The sequence below is a fragment of the Aythya fuligula genome, chromosome 6, assembly GCF_009819795.1.
Source record: "Aythya fuligula isolate bAytFul2 chromosome 6, bAytFul2.pri, whole genome shotgun sequence".
NCBI classification, from domain to species: Eukaryota; Metazoa; Chordata; class Aves; order Anseriformes; family Anatidae; genus Aythya; species Aythya fuligula.
The window spans coordinates 8,037,378-8,055,323 of NC_045564.1; the positions used below are offsets into that span (position 1 = coordinate 8,037,378).

A 17,946-nucleotide genomic window follows, 5' to 3' on the forward strand; every position below is an offset into this window, starting at 1 on the left:
CTTTTGTTGTAGAGCAGGAAAGTGTGAGGATGGCTGTTTCCCTGGCCACAGGAGATTCTGTCACTGCTCCTAATGCTGCTTCTCTCCCATACCTGGACTTGACCAGATGACACCTGGTCAGTGGCTTTGGATGGAGGGCATCGAGAGTGGCTTGTAACTGGTTTCAGGATTGCTCAAGAGTTAGAGGTTTTGAACAGTAGCAATGTGATCCAGCACATCCAATCCATTGTGGGCTTTATTGTTTCCAGGGTGAGCCATATAAAGAATGTAATTAAGAACCAAGGGAAGCATCATAGCATTCACAAAGTTTTCATTATAACTTTGTATCTGGCAGCTAGGTAGAAAAAAGTGACACCATTTAATGTTTAAGACCACTGTTCTGGACATACTAAGGCATTTGATGTAGCAGCCATCAGTATGATGGTTTTCAAATAATTGAATAGCATAGCATCCACAATAGAGCATGTAATGTAATGTTATGTATTTGGTAGGGTGTAGGTTTTTTTGCTGTACCACTGCCAGTCAAACTGTCATTTAGCCTTCTGCAAAGAGTGTTCATACCCAAATCTTTCAAGAGGAAGCTTTCATCAGGTGTTCTTAAAATAATTGCAGGTATAAGTTTTTGTTTCCTGTTCACTTCTCATGTTGAGAGTTGATAGGAAGGACACTTAACAGTGGGAGAGGAACTAGTTCACAGTTAGGATTAGGACTTGGCCATTTGATAGAATGTTCTCTCTGCTATGCTTACTCAGAAGTCAGTTCTGAAGGATAAGTTGGTATAACTTGATCTTACATTTTCAGTTTATATTACTTTTAAAATCAAGAGATGTTTTGTGCAAGAAGATTAGTGAAAACCTTTTCTTGTTATATTTTATTTCTATAAATCTGATCCTACCTGAATTGGTAGCAAGATCATAGAGCAATCTAATTATCAAAGAATTCACTGTTGTTTTTTTTAGGTATATGCTAATAGAGCACTTGCACCCTTACTTAGGGATCAAGACCTAATTTTAAGTAGTTCTATGAGAAAAGATCACTTTTGCCTAAAGGAATTAAGCAATCTAGATTGTTGCTTACTTAGAAACCAAACTGAATGCTAGTATAACACGTGGTTTTAAAAACGTGTTATAAAACTGTTATTTGCTCAGTACATTTATTGTGTTTTCTGAAAACAACAGCTGCTAATTTATTACCTAATTATACTCAGAAGTTGAACTCAATGAGTTTCTTTACTCATGGTTGAATTAACTCATTGCTAGGGCTGTTTATTGTGCTTTTTCTTTCCTTTATGTGATGTAAGTGCTCTTAGAAGGTCATGTAAGAAGTAATTTAAAAGGCACCAGTTAAGTACTTAAACCTGGTTGTCCCATTTCTAGCTACAGTGCAATCAGAATAGAAAAATCTGTAAACACAAACTGTTGCCATCTTAGTGCAAACCCAATCCAACAGTTCTTTGGATTTTGCCATTTTTCAGTGGTTATTGACTTCTTAAGCCCTTCAACTATCACAACTGTGCTGGTTTATGTGTATTTCAAAGGCACCAGCAAACCAAGTATCCTGTGAATAACATGCTAATTAGTGGGTAGCAGTTACTGAGTGAGGAGAAAGTGTTTACATGCGAAACTATTTTGCAGCATACACCTCCTCAGAAAAAGCTGCTTAGGGTATTTGTAGCTTTACCTTTGAAAGCAGTGAGAATATGGGTATTTAGTTGTAGCAGATACAGCTCTTTTTATCAGTTAGTGTTTCACAGTTTGGGTGTACAGAAGGGTTTTGTGCTTGTTTGATCCATGATTTTTGCCTCAAGAGCAGAGAGGGATTTTTCTTCTTTTCCCCCTATATTAAGTCAGAGTTTGAATTTTGTGGTCAAGGTTAAAAAAAAAAAAAGTTAGTAAAACTTTATTTCACAACAGCAGACATTTAGGAATGTGTAGTGTTGATTTCATTTGTTTCAGTCTGGATTTTATCTCTGTAATTTTTTTCTATGTGAGTTTTTTTTTTTTTTTTTGCAAGAAACTGGAGGGGTAGTAAGTGCCCGAATCCTGTTGGAATTAGTGTTCCTTTCTTTTCCCTCTTTGACGTGCATGCATATTGCAGACCGTTTTAACAAGATACAGGGATTGCAAGGGACTGCATTCGGATATATGGAAGTTGCCAATACTGAGTGTTGGAAAATAGTATGCTTTTTGCCAGATCCTGGGAGATCCAGGTGCACTGTGCAATGGTTTCTATGGGCTATACCTTTCCTTGTATTCCATTCAGCCACTTCTGACAATGTACAGCTATGATAACAGCTAAGGATTTTTGTGCTGTTCCCTGTTGGTAAGTAATTCCTTGTTCAAAAGGTGCGTTGGGAGGAAGGACAAGGAAACAAAAGGAAACTTGGGCTGTAAATTAGGGAAGTGCATTGGTGGAAATATTAGGATGCAGCAAGACGATCAGTTGATCCATTTTACTCTGATTCTTCGGTATAGCAAGATCCAAAACCTCTGTGGCATGTTGGGGGCGAAATCTAGGGTACCAGTAGTTATGCTTAAACAGGTCACACCAAAGCAATCAGTGGAACGGAGTTATATGCAGTCTTGGAATGCTTTACGTGCGTGGCACAATAACTTGGATATCTTTATTTAAAGTAGAATTTCTGATAGAATTTCACATGTCTAGATAATATCAAGTAAAGAAACGTTTTCCAGAAGATTAAGGTTATAAAAAAAAAAAAAAAAAAAGAAAGAAAGAAAAAAGTATCCTGATTACATTAATGATGGTTTTATTTTGTAGCAGCCCATGAAAGAAAAAAAAGTTTAGAGGGGCCCACCCAGAAGGCTCTTCGGGAAGCCAGGCAGCAAAAAATGCTTGATGCTGAAAGGTCTTCATATGGTCCAGTTAAAGATTCTGAGAAGACAGGCAAGAGATATCCGAAGGTATGCAACATTCTTTTCAGTTACATTTTAGTAAGCTGTGGTGAAGGGTGATTGTCCAACATGACTGAGAGCAGTCTGTCCTGTAGTGACAGATGTTTCATACCTATAAATAGTACAGGTAAGTATCATTTTTAATGTGATTGCCTGAAAAAATTACTCTCAATAGAAACTATTAGGAAGTCTGATTAGCTGAAACTAGCAAACTACTTCTCAAGAGCCTGTTATAATCGCCTTAAAGAAAGAGCACTGACTATACATGTTCATTGTTCTGTTTCTTTTGTAACTTTGGAGAAATCCTGGCCTATTCCATAACACTTGCAATTTTTTTCAGGCATTTCAGCCTGTTTTACCAGGGCTTAAAAGATACAACATCTGGGAGACTAAAGGCAAAAAATTGGTCATTTACTAACAGTTGATGAAAATTTCTCAACTCGAATGGCGCCAGATGTATTGTTTCAGTTTGCAGGTTGTGCAAAATCAAAAATGAATTTCTGACAGTTTTTTTGGTTGAAATGATTTTGTTTACCCGCTTTTTTCTTTATTTTTCAAAGTTGCTTTTTAGGACTAAATTGTAGTTTTTACATCTTTAGATTGAGGTACACATTCTAAACTGTAGATTTTTTTTTTTAGGTTATTAAAACTGTTATATGGGCTTATTTTTCTTGTTTGGGAACTACTGTTAGAGTTAAAAACACTTCTGAAGAAAAACACAACAATATTTTTATTTACTTTGTTGTAGTCAGAATCAATTTCTGTGTTTTCCTCTCTCTGTAATGATATGTATATGGTGACTTTTTTGTATATTTGTATCTGTTTTTTTTCTCCACGGGCAGTTTTCCTGTTGGATACTGGTATGCAAGTCGTTTCTGACAAAAATAACCATTTATTTCAGTTTTCATCTTTTCGTTGTCCTTAACCTGTGTTTTATATGTTTTTATAATGTATAGTTGTGTGTATATCTGTGTTCTGTTTCTCTTTAAAATGCTTGTCAATGTGTATTGGAAATAATTGTCTGCACTGCCTACCTACCTATTAGTACCTGAGTCTTCCTGAGGCACCTGCCAGTCAGTCCATTTCCACTTTCCCTGTTCATCATTCAGTGGTTAGAAACTTCCATCTTAGACTCTCATAAGTATCTTGTCCTTTCATTGTGACTTGTGAACGGATGAATATTTCTTGGTTTATGAAGTTCTTCTGTTGCTTCTATTTCTACTGAAGTCATCAGGCTTTTTATAGCAAATTTCAGTGGAGTTATGTTTCACCCCTCAGTACATAAGCACTGCACAGGTAGCGTGCCTGTCTGGCTTCTCTTGTTCTTTGAAATTCATGAGCACTGTTAGTTGGCTGGTTCTGGCAAGTCTCTGTGCTTCTGCACAGAGACTCATTTGTGTTCCCAAATGAGTCCTACCAGAGGCCTTGATGTCTTTATTTAATCAATGGATTAGAAAACTGGAGTGGATCCAGAAATAAGACATCAGAAAACGTGCGTGTGTGAATGTACTAGATTTTGACTTGGCTAAGCAATCTAGAATTTTAGGTACGAGGTTAACAGATCTTTTCCAACAATAGAACCATACTCTTTTTTTTTTTTTTTTTCCATTTCACATTTCCTGGGTGTATTATTTCTACTTCCTTTCCTCCTAACAAAAGATAGTACTTTAGACTACTTCACCTGAATTACAGCATTTTACTGTAGTATTTTTATTATTTTATTTAGAAATAAATGGCAGAGTCTGTAGAAGGCAAAAGGGTGAGTTAAAATTGTGTTTAAAATGAGGATACTTTGAGAACTCTGTCCTGTAGTGCACATTTATTGAACTAAAGTTTTAATCTAAATTATTAATTGTGCACTTTCACTCAACAGTTGAGCTCTGAGTATTTGTTCCACTGGAAAGCATTTAGGTATAAAAGTGTCCTGCCTTCCTCAGTTCATTTTATATAACGTTTGGAATCAAATTTCTATGTTCCACCTCAACTTCTTTGACTGTATCAAAAGATTGTCACTTCTCCCATCTCTTATGTGACTTATGTTCTTTCATATAATAATTCCTTTCAATGTGGCAATGTATTTATTAAAGAGTATACTGTAAATTGTTCTTATTTACAATAACGAAAATAATTCTTTGTGGTGTAAAGAGAACTTGAAGTGTAGCCTTAATTTAAATATCTAAGTCAACTTTACCTCCCCAATAAAATGTTAGTTATTTAAAGTTAACAAAAGTTCACAGAGTGAACTTAACCAGGAGTTCGTCCGATTTTGAAATGTAGGTATTAGGATTGTATCATGTTCAGTAAAAAGCAAATATATTGTCATGAAATTGTATTCTTGAGACAAAATTGTAAACATTTGTATTGACTGTGCCATTAATGATACAGCTATGGTGATGAAAATAATTTAAGGTCTCTTCTGTGTCTTGTACCTAAATAATGATCTAACAAATGCCTGTGTTTGCTGTTAAGTAAATGCAAATAGGACTCATGGCTGAGCTAGTGCACTCACTCCAAGGACAGACATGTATTGTGTTATTGTAATATCCTGTAATAGCTGACATGTAATTTAAAACCCAAGGTCCATTTGAGATGAAATGTATCCCTGAAATAGTGGAAAAAAATATGGATTTTTTTTAATGTCTTACGTTTGATTTTGAAATCCTTATTGCAAGACTCAAATCATATAGTAACAGGCAATTAGGCTAAATTGTTGATATATCTAGCCCTTGATAAGTCAGAATCAATAGCATAAATATTATTAGATTAAGAATTTGCGTAGACTACTGCTTTAAGCATTTAAATTAAAATGTACTCACAGGTCATTAAAATTGTAGAGAACCTTGATAATGTGGTTTTCATTATGCTGTTGAAATGTACTTTTACTATTTTTATATCATTAATTTTTCTCAGGTTCCCCACACAGTAAATTCTGTTTAATTTCTGTTATTAACAGGACAATTGCAGCTTCTCTGTCAGGTATATTAAATTTCTATGTATAATAAATTACAACACCATTTAATTCTCTGAAATTTTATTTGGTGTAAAACTTTATCAAAAGGTGCATTGGACATTTCTGATGACTGTGGAACAGATTTTGAAATTATGGGGAATGGCATATTAAAGAATTACAGAGGTAAAATCCAATAACCGTACATTAGTAATAGCTTTTGTAGCTACTAAGACTGGGTCCAAATACATGTATGTAACCCAAGTTTCCTCTCATTTCGATGGAAGAAAGTACACAAAATACCCATCTACTGTTTGTGTGCTGTCAAACAAAAGAGAAACTAAAAGCTAAATAATTACTTGACCAGATTACTGAGCTTTAGTATAAATTATATTAATATTAATGGCATAACTGGGACAGAATTGGAAATACATGGTTCTAAAATAGTCAGGAAGGGTCATAAATGAAATAAGCAATCGTTCTGGGTTTGACATTCATTAGAGAGAAGAATACTGACTGCTAATACAGGTATGCTTATTTCTGTAGTCCTTCACTGGTATTGTAAAACTCCAGACAGATATCTAAGAAAATTAATACCAGATACAAGGGTAGAAGATCTTAGTCTGGTGTAGGGAAAAGAAAATGTCTACTTCAGATGAGAGAAAAAATAAGAAACAAACGAAACAGTAGTCATTATAGCTTAAATTCTCAAAGAATTTGGGAATGAATAAATGAAAATTTAGTGAATAATTTAGTGAATGTTTGGATGAAATTAGGAAAAGATTTAGCAGTGAAAATGTATTTGAAAGGAAAAGATGTAGCAATTGAGTTTAAATTGCATCTGTAACAGGATAAGAGGTCTCCTGGATAGAAGAGAAGCAGTCAATATTGTTAATTTATAGTTTATTGTTAATAGGTAAGAGCCTTTATGTTTTTAATAAAGCTTTGGGTACTGTTTCTTAGCTCTTGAAATCTGGCCTGATGGAAGCTTTCCTGAATGAACAGAAAACAGATGGGAAAAACACAGATATATTGAATAGGCTTCTGCAAGAATATGTTTTCATTAATGACCTAGAAAATGGAACAGAAAAAATACTAAATTTGTGGACTGCTTTATTTTATTTGGGTTTGAAGGAGGTGGAACAGTAACGATAGCTGAGGACAGGAATGCAATTTAAAACTTGACCTATTGGAGAATTGATCTAAAGAAATAACATGGAATGCAAAAAAAGCATAGGAAACTCTATCTTTACAAAAAAGATCAGCTGTGCAAATACGGAACAAGAAGATAAAGGGTTGAATACATATCATTCCTTTATAATAGGATATAGGGTTTGTTATGTAAAACAAGCTTGTATGAGTCAACAATGACATGATATTGCAAAATAGCCAGAAGCCATACTGCCATGTAAGCCAGGGATGTTGTAGGGGGGATGTGGAATAACCCTCCTGTGCTGTTCAGCTGGCATGTAGCTTTGACTGCAGCATCGTGTTCAGTTTGAGCCCAGCTCTTCAGGAGAGAAGCACAACATCTACAGCAGAGCAACATGAACGATAAGAAGTCTGTGCAATAAAGTTGTCAGAGAAAAGGTGAAAGTGCATAGCTAACAGAAAAGAAAACTAAGGGGAGACAGGATACATCTTCAAAAACCAAAACCTCTGAGGAAAAAAAAAAAAAAAAGGAAACAACCTGTTACAACAAGAAGTAATAAAGTAGAAATCCAATGTGAAAGGTTGAGACTACATATTAAAATGTATAAAAGTAAATTTGCAGCAGCACTGGAGTAGATTGCCTAGGGAGGTTGTCACTGGAATAGGATAGAGAACTATTTTGGAGGACTTACATATGACCCTTTGGGAGAGGGGATGCATGGACTCATCAGCAGAAGACCTGTTTAGGTGCTGTCATTAGGTTTCCCAGATAATTGTGCTTATGGGGAAAGAGATTCTGCCTTACTGTGGTGGTTTCACCCAGCTGGGAAGCTAAACTCCACCATGACCACACATGCACTCCTTCTAAAGGGAACAGGGGGGAGAAAATATGGTGGGAAAGGGCTCAAGTGTTGAAGTAAGGACAGGAGAATTGCTCACCAGTTACCATCATGAGTGTACAGCCTCAGTGTAGGGAGGTTAATGTAATGTGCTGCTTGGACTGTGTTTGGAGGATACCCCGTGGTCCCCCAGCTACAAGAACCTTGCCACATAAACCCAAAACACTTGCCTAGAAAGAGCGACTTTTAATGTTGTATAAAAGAACAGCAATATCCAATTAAGTTTCTATTAGATTCAGTGGCAAAGAAAAGGGGGAAATATTCAAATTAGTGCCTGCAGATGGGAAAGCAGTCAGACAATCTGCCAGCCTGCGGATGTGTACTTGTGAACTGAGGAGCGTGACTAGCTCTAGGACAGCCTGAGCAGCTTCTTGTTGGGGGCCACCATCAGCAGATACACGGTGGGGGCTGGCACTACTGTGGTGTGAGTGGGTATTAAACAGCAAAGAGCAGTTATCTTTGGGGTATGATGCCTCTTTGCTTATGGAATTACTGTTCTGTGACCCAGATGTTAAGAATACGATCCATTTAACATAAGCTAAAAAGGTTCTGTAGTTGATTTTGACGGAATCTAATTTAAAAGAATTAGATCTTTTGCTAGCTAATAGCTTTTTAAAGCTGCTACTATAACCTTGAAAATGCTTTTTAAAAAAAGACTTTGTTTTAGGTGAAATATATGTGCTTATTGTAATTTGTATGTTAGGGCATGCAATAGATGATGTGTTGCTGGCTTTAGTTTTAGGCTTTGCCTAAATGTGTTTTTAGATGTCACACCTGCATGGAGAAAAATAAAAATAAATTAATTAAAAACAAACAAAAAAACATAAAAAAACTCAATGTTATCTACAAATCAAGATGGATCTAAAATACAAGTCTAAAAGAAAAATGTATAAAAGACAACATAGATGTAATTTTCCATACATCATTGCAGCTTTGTTAAATCAAGATACCCAAAGCCATGCATTTGTAGAAATAATTACATTTGATACTTTAAACCATTGGCCCTTGATAAAATTATCTTGCAGAGCGTCCAAGGGGATTCTTTTTGTTAAAAAACATTGCTTGTTTTGAGTCATTACATGCTGCTAAGTAATGAAATAACAGGCCCCTGAGACTGAAAATGCATAGAGAAGAGTTTTGGAAAGTAAGATGTATTTGATCTAATTGTAGATATGCTTTACGTAGTCATATATTTCTGTAGCTGAGTAGAAATACTGTGACAGATTTTAGAGTAATAGCCCACCTTCTGTGAGACTGTGAATCTCTTCCTTGCTATCGCAGCAAAAAGTGCTGACAATAAAGCTGCTAAATTTTTTATATGCAGATGTTTCCATTTCCTGGAAAAGGGACCTCTTGAAATTGCCTTGAATTTAAAAAACAAAACCACACACACACACACAAAAAGAAAAAAACACACACAAAAAAAGGCCTGTCAGATTTGTTGAGAGATTGAAAAATTAGTTAAACATAACCAAGAATAGCTGTTGCTATCTTCCTCAGGACAGCCCTGTCAAAGCAGGACGACTGGGAATTGTTGTGCACAGGTTTCCTCGTGCCGCAGGAGTTCCTGCAATGCGCTGTCTCGTTTGCTTTGTGCTCTTCCAGCGGCTTTGACTCTGCACGATTTCAGAGAGGACTTGACAAGAGAACAAGAGCCCCATACAAAGCGCGCAGCGGGTGACAGCTCTGCTTGTACAACTGTCAGTAACATCAGCATGGTTAGGCCTGCAAGACTGTAATTGAGTAATTTCATTAACTGTGGAATAATGCTTTGTTTTCCCTTTATTTAAAGTGTCAAGAGCTTAAAAATTCAGCAATTGTTTGGAAATTTTGGAGGGGTCAAAGAGGAGATAGGTTCGGGTGTGCTTGCTCCTTCATGAAGACGTGCAGTGTGCTTGCAGCATGCTTTCTGAAACATGCCCAGGTGAAATCCCACCAAAGCAGCTTCTGCCAGTACAACTTTCCTTTGTAACTGGGCGGTTGTAATGCCTTTTTGAAGGTATAGCTTTTCTAAGGTGTCTGCTCTTTAAAGGAAAGAGAAATTACTGAGTATTGTTAGAATGGCCTCTGCAACACTTCTGGCAGTTCAGCCTCTGGGTGCCTGGGTTAGGATGCAATTGCTATGAAGCTCATTACACTTGAAAAATACAGATTGTTTTTAAGAAGTGATTTTTTTTCCTGTATGAGGGGGAAAAATGAATTCCACAGAAGTCTATTTCCAATTATAATTCTGTCCTTATACAAGTTATATTTCACTGTAAAAATCATACAACACAAGAGGTGGGAAGAGCTATATAATAACTTTGGCAACCTTGTATATGTACTTACAGTTTCTAATACAACAAAGCAGTGATCTGTTTTGTTATTTTTAGGTATTGGTAAAATTCATGAAATATGTTAATTACAATTAATTGAAACTGATACAAACTTGGAAGTCAAAATGTTCAGAATGGTGAACGTAGGGGAATAATCAGCACTATTTTTAAAGAAATAATCTTCCAGAAGAACCAGTAATAATATAAAAGTCAGTGTTTAACTTAGACTGGTGTTCCAGGGATATGGTTAAAAGGAAGGAGCACTATGAAGGAAGGAGCTACTGCATGATATACTTACGAAAAAAAACAAGCAAACTTAATGGTGATTGGATGAGGCCAAAGTTAACAATACTAATTGTTTTCCATTTTTCCATTTGAATATAGTTCAGTGTAAATGATTCATCCATAAATCTGGAGGCCTTTCAAATTACAGAAATGTGATTTAAATATGAAATAAGCACTCAGACCTCTAAAATCTGGAAGGAAGGGCTCAGGTGCTCACTAACTGTGGTATTTATTTTTTAAATTAACTATTCTATGCTAAGTTATGGATTTTGGTGTTTCGGTCTTTTTCCAATATTTAAACAAAGTCTTTGCATATGTAAGCATCACTAAGGCAAATGAAATTCAACATTAGTGTTTAGTTTTCATGGTAACGAATCTTTCTACCGTGCCGTAAGTACTCTGGCAGGAACATGTGCTGCTCATCTTGTGCAGGGCTGTTTGTCTTGTATATTCAAACAGTGCTTGACTTTTGGGAGTAGAAAATAGTCTTAATTGTTTTTGTTTGAATACTGTGGATGTGAAAAGAAATAAGGTTGTATGCCAAACAGCTTATGAATTAATAATCAGATACTTTCCCAGAAAATTTCATTATTTTTATTTGAGTGTCTCATCATTGTGAAGATGATATTAGTGTGTCACAGGACTTTGCATAATTGGATTTCCAGTTCAAATTTAGGCCTGGCAGGTTTGGTCAGGACTAAAGCCAGTCGTTGTGTAATCAAGGGTTTGCTGACCTTATCTTTTCCTGTATCCGCAGTAAGTCAAGTGAGGTCTCTGTCAGCAGGGAGGCTGAGGTCTGACAGAGCACTGAGAATTTATGGGCTCCTCAGGCTTCAGGAGGAACATCGCTGGGATGGAGAAGCTCTTGTTGGCCTTTTTGTGTTTGAGAAAGGTCCTCTCAGGCTGCTGCCTTCCACCCCATTCGTACTTTCTTTGTCATTAATACTAGTCCATGCTCTAGATGGCTGAACAAGTGTCAGATGGTGACACCTCTGCAGGGAAGGGTTATATTTTCCTGAAGAAAGCTTCCTTGGTGAAGGATTCCCCCTGGAAACTGCCCTCTAACGATGTGTATTCAAGTGGTCGTGGTTTTTTGTTTGTTTGTTTTTGTGTGTGTTTTTGTTTGTTTGTTTTTTGTCAGTGGAATAGAAATCATTTACAGAGTGATGCTTAGACAGTGAGGGTGGATCAAGTCTGCTGCAGCTAAAGGCAATCACTTGTGTAAAGCGCAGCTGCTAAACAGCATATGTTCTACATCAGACAGCAATTTCATTGTTAACTGTGCTTTCATACTCTATTGCAAAGGTATTTGGTTTTACAAAAGTGCAGTCTAATTTCTTACAGTGGAATTTTGTAACAGTCTCTCAGAGCTTTGTCTTTGGGAAAAAGCACTTTGCAATTTTTTGTACTCAAGTAGCTTCACGCCTCATCTCAAAGAATGTTTTTTTGTTTCCTGTCAGTGCTGCTTTCCTCTCCCTCGCAGCTACCTCTCTCTTCCCTACTTCCACTCCTTGTAAATGCTCTAGGTTCTTTCAACTAAGGCACCAAAATTACTAAGTGTTTACAGGAGTTTGAAAGGCTAGTGTAGAATTCTGTTACTCAAAGCACAGGCCAGATCATGCTGAAACCATGGCAGTATCACCGTATACTCATCCAGCAGACTCAGTTTATTTCTAACTCTTGTATAATTTGTGAAGTTTTCCTGTATTCATCTTCACAGAGTTTTTGTTTGGTGTGTGTACAATGCAGATAACACTAAATGTTGTAGATCAGCCAATCACACAATTACTACACACCCAAAGAAGCTTTTATTACTGCAGGAATGTTTCACTCGTGCTAGAAAGCAAACAAGCATAGCAAACCTACAATGCATTCTGTGGCATCTGTAAAGAAATTGTTCTCTTGAAGTAATACAGCAAAAATTGAGGCTGTCTGCTTTGATTTAAATGTCAAAAGCAATTTCCACACCTTTCTGTAGGTTAAAAAGAACAAAAACAAGAAAAGGAAAAAATCACCAGAGTGTTTTAAAAAAGATAGTCACGCGCACCAGAACTGTTTGTTCAAGTGAGAATTCTTTGTGTGTTTCATATTTCCACACTTCTGGTGTATCCTGATACTATTATTTTTAAGTTTGATTAGGATACTTGGTTCTTGTAGCTAATATAGTAACAATGCATGCTATACCTGTGACATCTCAGCTGCTTATATATGCATTTTCATGCCCTTGCCCTAAGAAAACGTCCGTAAAAGGATGTTCTTAATAGGAAAAATGTTAACAGGCTCCCTTCTTCACACTTCATATAAAAATGTGTTTTTGTTTCATACGGTGTTCATGTGCAAGCTTGGAGACAGCAGATAAAATAGCCAAAGAGCAACACATCTCCATGTTAATGTGATGGGGAAATACCCCAATTCTGTATTTAAGCGTAGATCATAGGGTTGGTTTACATGAGAAATTATCCTTGGTTTTGCATTATTCCAAGCGTGAAAAATAGTAATAAAAGTAGGAATGAAATAGGAGCTATTTTTACTTCTAAAGAGTATCTTAAAAAAAAATAAATCCTCATTGCAAGTGTATTTTACTTGGAATTTTTGCTGTGCAGTCAGTTAAGTGATTGTTTTTGTCCAAACATAACAGTAATTTGAAAGAGATGTTCTCTTGAGTTCCAGGGTAGAGGCGCTGGCAGCTTTTTCTTTTGCTGCTCCTGTTCTCTGTTGTTGACTAAACTTCCCCTGATCTGATCTTGCCTCTCCAGCTTCTCTTCTGTTTTGCTAACTGATCGCTTCACGGCCAATTTTTGCCTGCCACCAAAGCTCTGAACCACATGTGTGTAGACTTCCTTTGATCTCACAAATCCACCCAGGCTAAAATGGCTTTGAAAATAACAGTGAAGAGAAGCTGAAAGGGCTCTGCTGGCACTATTGCTTATTTATAGTGTTTTGTTTGTTTTTAAATGGAAAGCAGCCTCTTATGTACTAATTAAGTATTTCAGAAAGTGTGTGAACATAAAAACAATGAGAGGGGAAGGAAGGCTGACAGTGTGTGGAACACATTTAAAGTTAATTGGATACATCCCGTGTTGTATTTGATAACTCCCGTGTTCTTCCCCAAAACACAACCAAACTTTAAAGCGCACGTGTATATTGTCAGCCTTGGTGCTAAGTTAATGTATTTTTGGTCTGAGAATTATAGCAAAGAGGTCTTTACAATCTGTGTGTAGTTTATTTCCATTTTCATCAGGATACACACACAGTAAGCTTCTAGCCACCATCTGGTAATCTGTATGAGTCGACAGCCTCAGTGCCAGTAAAACTGGCTGTGCGTGCCAGAGCTGTGGTTAGGAGCTTAGTCAGAACACACCAACACCTGTGCGGGAGACTATTCTTACCCAGTTAGATCAGCTACTCCACAAGGCCTTAGATTGCCTTAAAATTTATCATTTGAAACAATCCTTTAGCGGTTCTTTGGAATAAAAAGTTTGATTTTTAATAATTTATGGACGTCAGGAAAGATTTTAAATGGGAGGCTTTGGAACTAAAAATATTGTTCCTTATATTTCAAATCCTGTTTTTATTACTTTTAAAAATCTTTCTGCTAATTGAATTCATTCATCATGAATTTCATGTCAGAAGAAAGTTACTATGCTGAAAGTGATTAAAGGAAGCAAGCAAAGTGTAACCTTGTTTCTGTTCCAGTCAAAGTATTTGAATATCCCTTTCGTATGTATCATTGGATTGTGCTGTTCAGTATACTAATGACACAGCTGAGACCGATTTTTGTTACTCTAATGCTGTCTTATGGTGAGTCTGCATCCAGTTCTATTTTGGTTATTAGCTACACCAGTGAAATGTGCCCATCTTTTAGGAGTGAGATGTTGATCTAGTTTATATCCTCTTACTGTGCTTTAGAGGCACATCCAAACAAGTAGGCCGTTTACCAAAGAGTTGTCAGGTTTTCTGTTTTTCTTAAAATATTACCTGTTTTTCTTAAATAGTGCCTATGCACTTAGAAGCAGTTAGTGTTTGGAGTTCTGCAAAGGCGTTGAGATTCCTGTCATTGAATCCAATAGGAGTAGATGCCTAAATGCTTTTGAGGATTTAAGGGTTATATGCCTTGACTGGATTGATATTATTCTCTAATAACAGATCTAATGGCTTGTTGACACTGACCAGGTTCCAGGTTTCTTCCTCAGTTTTCTCCTTTCATTATTTGCAGAATATAATTCGTTCTTCTGGTGGTGGTTTTCTGCTGGGTTAGGTGGGTCAGCTGGATCACCATGGGGTCAAACCACAAACCAGTGTAGGGGAGGGTGAAGCTGCATCAGCATGTGTGAGGGCAAAGGATCATCTCTGGCTGCCAGGTGTTAGGTTAATATGTAAGTGACGTGAAATCTCACTTTTGTTTGCCCTTCACTAGAGCAGGTAGGTGGCAGTTTCTGGTGGGAAGATCAAGGTGGTTCCTTGCAGAATCACAAAAGCCTTCCTGATCTGAGACTGAATTCTGCTGTAGCTGTTGAGGAGCGATTAAGCTAATGGAAGCAATGGTGTAAGTTAGTTCAGGCATAAAGAGGACTTCAGACCAGTATTTTTCTTCTGTAATTTTCTTCTGAACACTACATGTTTAGAAGTTCTGTCTGGTCCTACTCAAATCGTACAGTAAGGCACACATTGGTTGGGGTTTTTGGTTTTTAGAAAGTTGAAGTTGTAGTGTTATGATGTAAAGACATTCCTGTATCAATCATTGCATTTTACCTCTCTATCAAAGTGTGCATAGAAGCCACAAATATGAACCTCTTATATATCAGTAGGAAAAACACTTGATTATATATTGAATTTTCTATTCAGTGACTTTTCTGTAGATACTTAAACTGTTTCTCTAAATTGGTACTTTGGCTGCTGGCTTTTTTTTTTTTTTTTTTCCCTGAGGAATATGCAAGTAATTCCATGCTGTTTTATCCCCATGTCCTTTAAACAGTGTTATAACATAAAATTTTTGAGACTTTTTATAGAAGTGTTACTCTTTTGACTTCCTGTGATTTATATTCTGCTTTGTTCTTTACATTCTCTGTAGATTCCGGGTCAGAAAAGGACACTTTTTGAGGGGGTGTACTCATCAATTCGATAATTGATGAGTACAAAAAATGTGATTAAGGCAGAATTAAGGTCACGGGCACACATAGATAATGTGGGTTTGGATTAGCACTGAAACCTTGGATGAAAAAGTTCCCCGCAGCTTAATTTAGACAAGTGGAAATGAGGAGTTAGGGTCCTGCTTCTCAAACATGATTATGTAACTGCCTTTAATTATGCTTTTGCAGCACCCTATTTCCTCTTCTTTTCATGAAAATGCTGTATGCTGTAGACATTTTTTCCCATAGTTGCCATCACTGTCTGTAGTAGACATTGAAGACAATACTGAAAGACTTCAGGACTCAAGCTGAACTTTGACTTCACTAGCAAGGAAAAAAAGTGCCATGACCTGATCAAAAGATAGAGGCATCAAAAAAGCCTGAACTTCCGTATAGGGCCCCTCGATGAAGTGGTGTGTCCAGCTGCAAGTAGGAGACTTGGGACCAATGAAAGGAGCAGAAATATTTGATTTGATTATCAGTAAGCTACCCAGAAAGATATTTCTGGGTAGCTTACTGATAATTGAATGAAGCAGAGGTATTTGTGTTATATGTGTTTTTTTTTAATATTGAAATGTCATCTTTTAAATGGTTTTCATCTGAATGCTTCATTTTAAGAAGCTATTTGGTCTCAAGGCAATCCTGAAAGAAAACAATCAGTGATACTGTAATATTTTTATTGAAATTTGTTACCTACATATATTTCACAAGGTTTTTGGAACTTCAGAAAAAGTATGGATTTAATTGTGGGAACAACAGAAATTGAGAGAGAGGAGTGAGTTTTGTTATGTTTTAGTGAGCATTGCTTTGTGAAGTCTAACTGCAGTTCTGAATGGGTCCTCTATTTTTCTCCATAGCACAAAAAAAGATTCCTTTAATAGCTAAATAAAAAAAAAAATAATTTTCAATGTGATGCTACTAAATTTCTGAGTCTGATCTGGAGGCAGAGAATTAGAGAATTTCCTTTCAGTGAGGAGCTGAAAATTGGAGACTTTGTCTGGATTTCCTTCTGGGCAAATGTGAGGGGGTCCAGAGGTAACATTTTGACTGAAACATTACCAGCCTTTTATCTGATGTGCAGCAATGGTTGTTATCACATAGAAAAAGATCTCTTAAAAAAAAAAAAAAAAAGAAAGAAAGAAAGTTAAATGCCTTTAGTAACTGCAGTTACTTTGAGTACGAATTGTGTCTTTTCCCAGCTTTAATGTGTGAAAGCTCTTGCCAAATATTGCCTTTGGTGCTTGCAGACTGAAGGCAGAAGCACAGCAAAAAATGGAATGATTTAAGGTGTTGGTGTGACAGCTGGGGGTAGAAATGGAAGATAAAAGAACAAAATGACAGGTGAGGAAGGCGAGGCAGCTGTGTGAGTAAGATGACTGGAGCTTTGGGGAGTTGGAAGTAAAAAGGCAATTAGGAACTCAATACAGAAATGAATGTAAGCTTGGGGAAGCGTAGAGGAGAACAGTGGATCGGGTGATTGTGAATCTTGTGTTGCAGATGAAAAGTGAGCTCTAACAATCCCATGTTTGCTGGAATACCGACGAGTGGAAGGTTACAATCGTGCAGTCTAGATTAGAAATGAGAAAGTGAGGACAATCTGCTAGGAGAAATAGACTTTATGCGCAGATCCAAAACAGATTTTTCAGAAATGCTATTTTGATGAAAATTCCCCTGTCCTTATGATAGTTTATTCACTCTAAAAACACTTTGAAATACATGCTAATTGAACTAGCACTTAAAAATGGGAACGACAGCAGTGCAGGTCTTTTTCTTCATAACTGAAATAATTGTTATATATAGTTTTCCCCATACTGTGTAGGTATTTAGGAATGCATGGAAACCAGAAAAACAATAACTAAGTGAAGAGTTAGTAAGAACATAGCAGATGACTGTCAACTGGAAATAGACTGAGGCAGGGATACAGATTATAAATGAGAAAAAAAAAAAAAAAAGTGTTTAGAAGGTTATTACGGTTTAGAATTTCAGAGGGCAGAAGTAGAACAACAACAACAAAAAGGTGCAATTAAATTTGCAGGTGGTAAGGTGTAGGGGAATTTTAATATTTTGAATGTAAGGTATGCTGAAACAAGTAGAGTATTGGCAATCAAAAATTAATTTAGTCTCACTCCATCCAGTTGGATTTACTGTAAAGGGGAATGTGTTAAGGTGACTTGCTGTGCTAAAGGTTTTACTGAAGTCCTAGAGAAGGATGCCAGAAAGATGAGGTAGAAGATGGCCATATACAGAAACATAAGTTGCTTCATAATACAAGTGGAAGTGAAATTTGTATTTAGAATTGATTCATTA

The 17,946-nt window shown here is 36.5% G+C and overlaps 1 protein-coding gene across 1 annotated transcript in view; it reads left to right on the forward strand.

Annotated features, from left to right (window-relative positions):
• Positions 1–17,946, forward strand: part of SPAG16 (sperm associated antigen 16) — a 381,187-nt gene that overhangs the window by 24,941 nt on the left and 338,300 nt on the right. Inside the window, exon 9 of the mRNA XM_032190097.1 lies at positions 2,779–2,921. Coding sequence (XP_032045988.1) covers positions 2,779–2,921 — 143 coding nt within the window. The remainder of the gene's footprint in view (positions 1–2,778; positions 2,922–17,946) is intronic.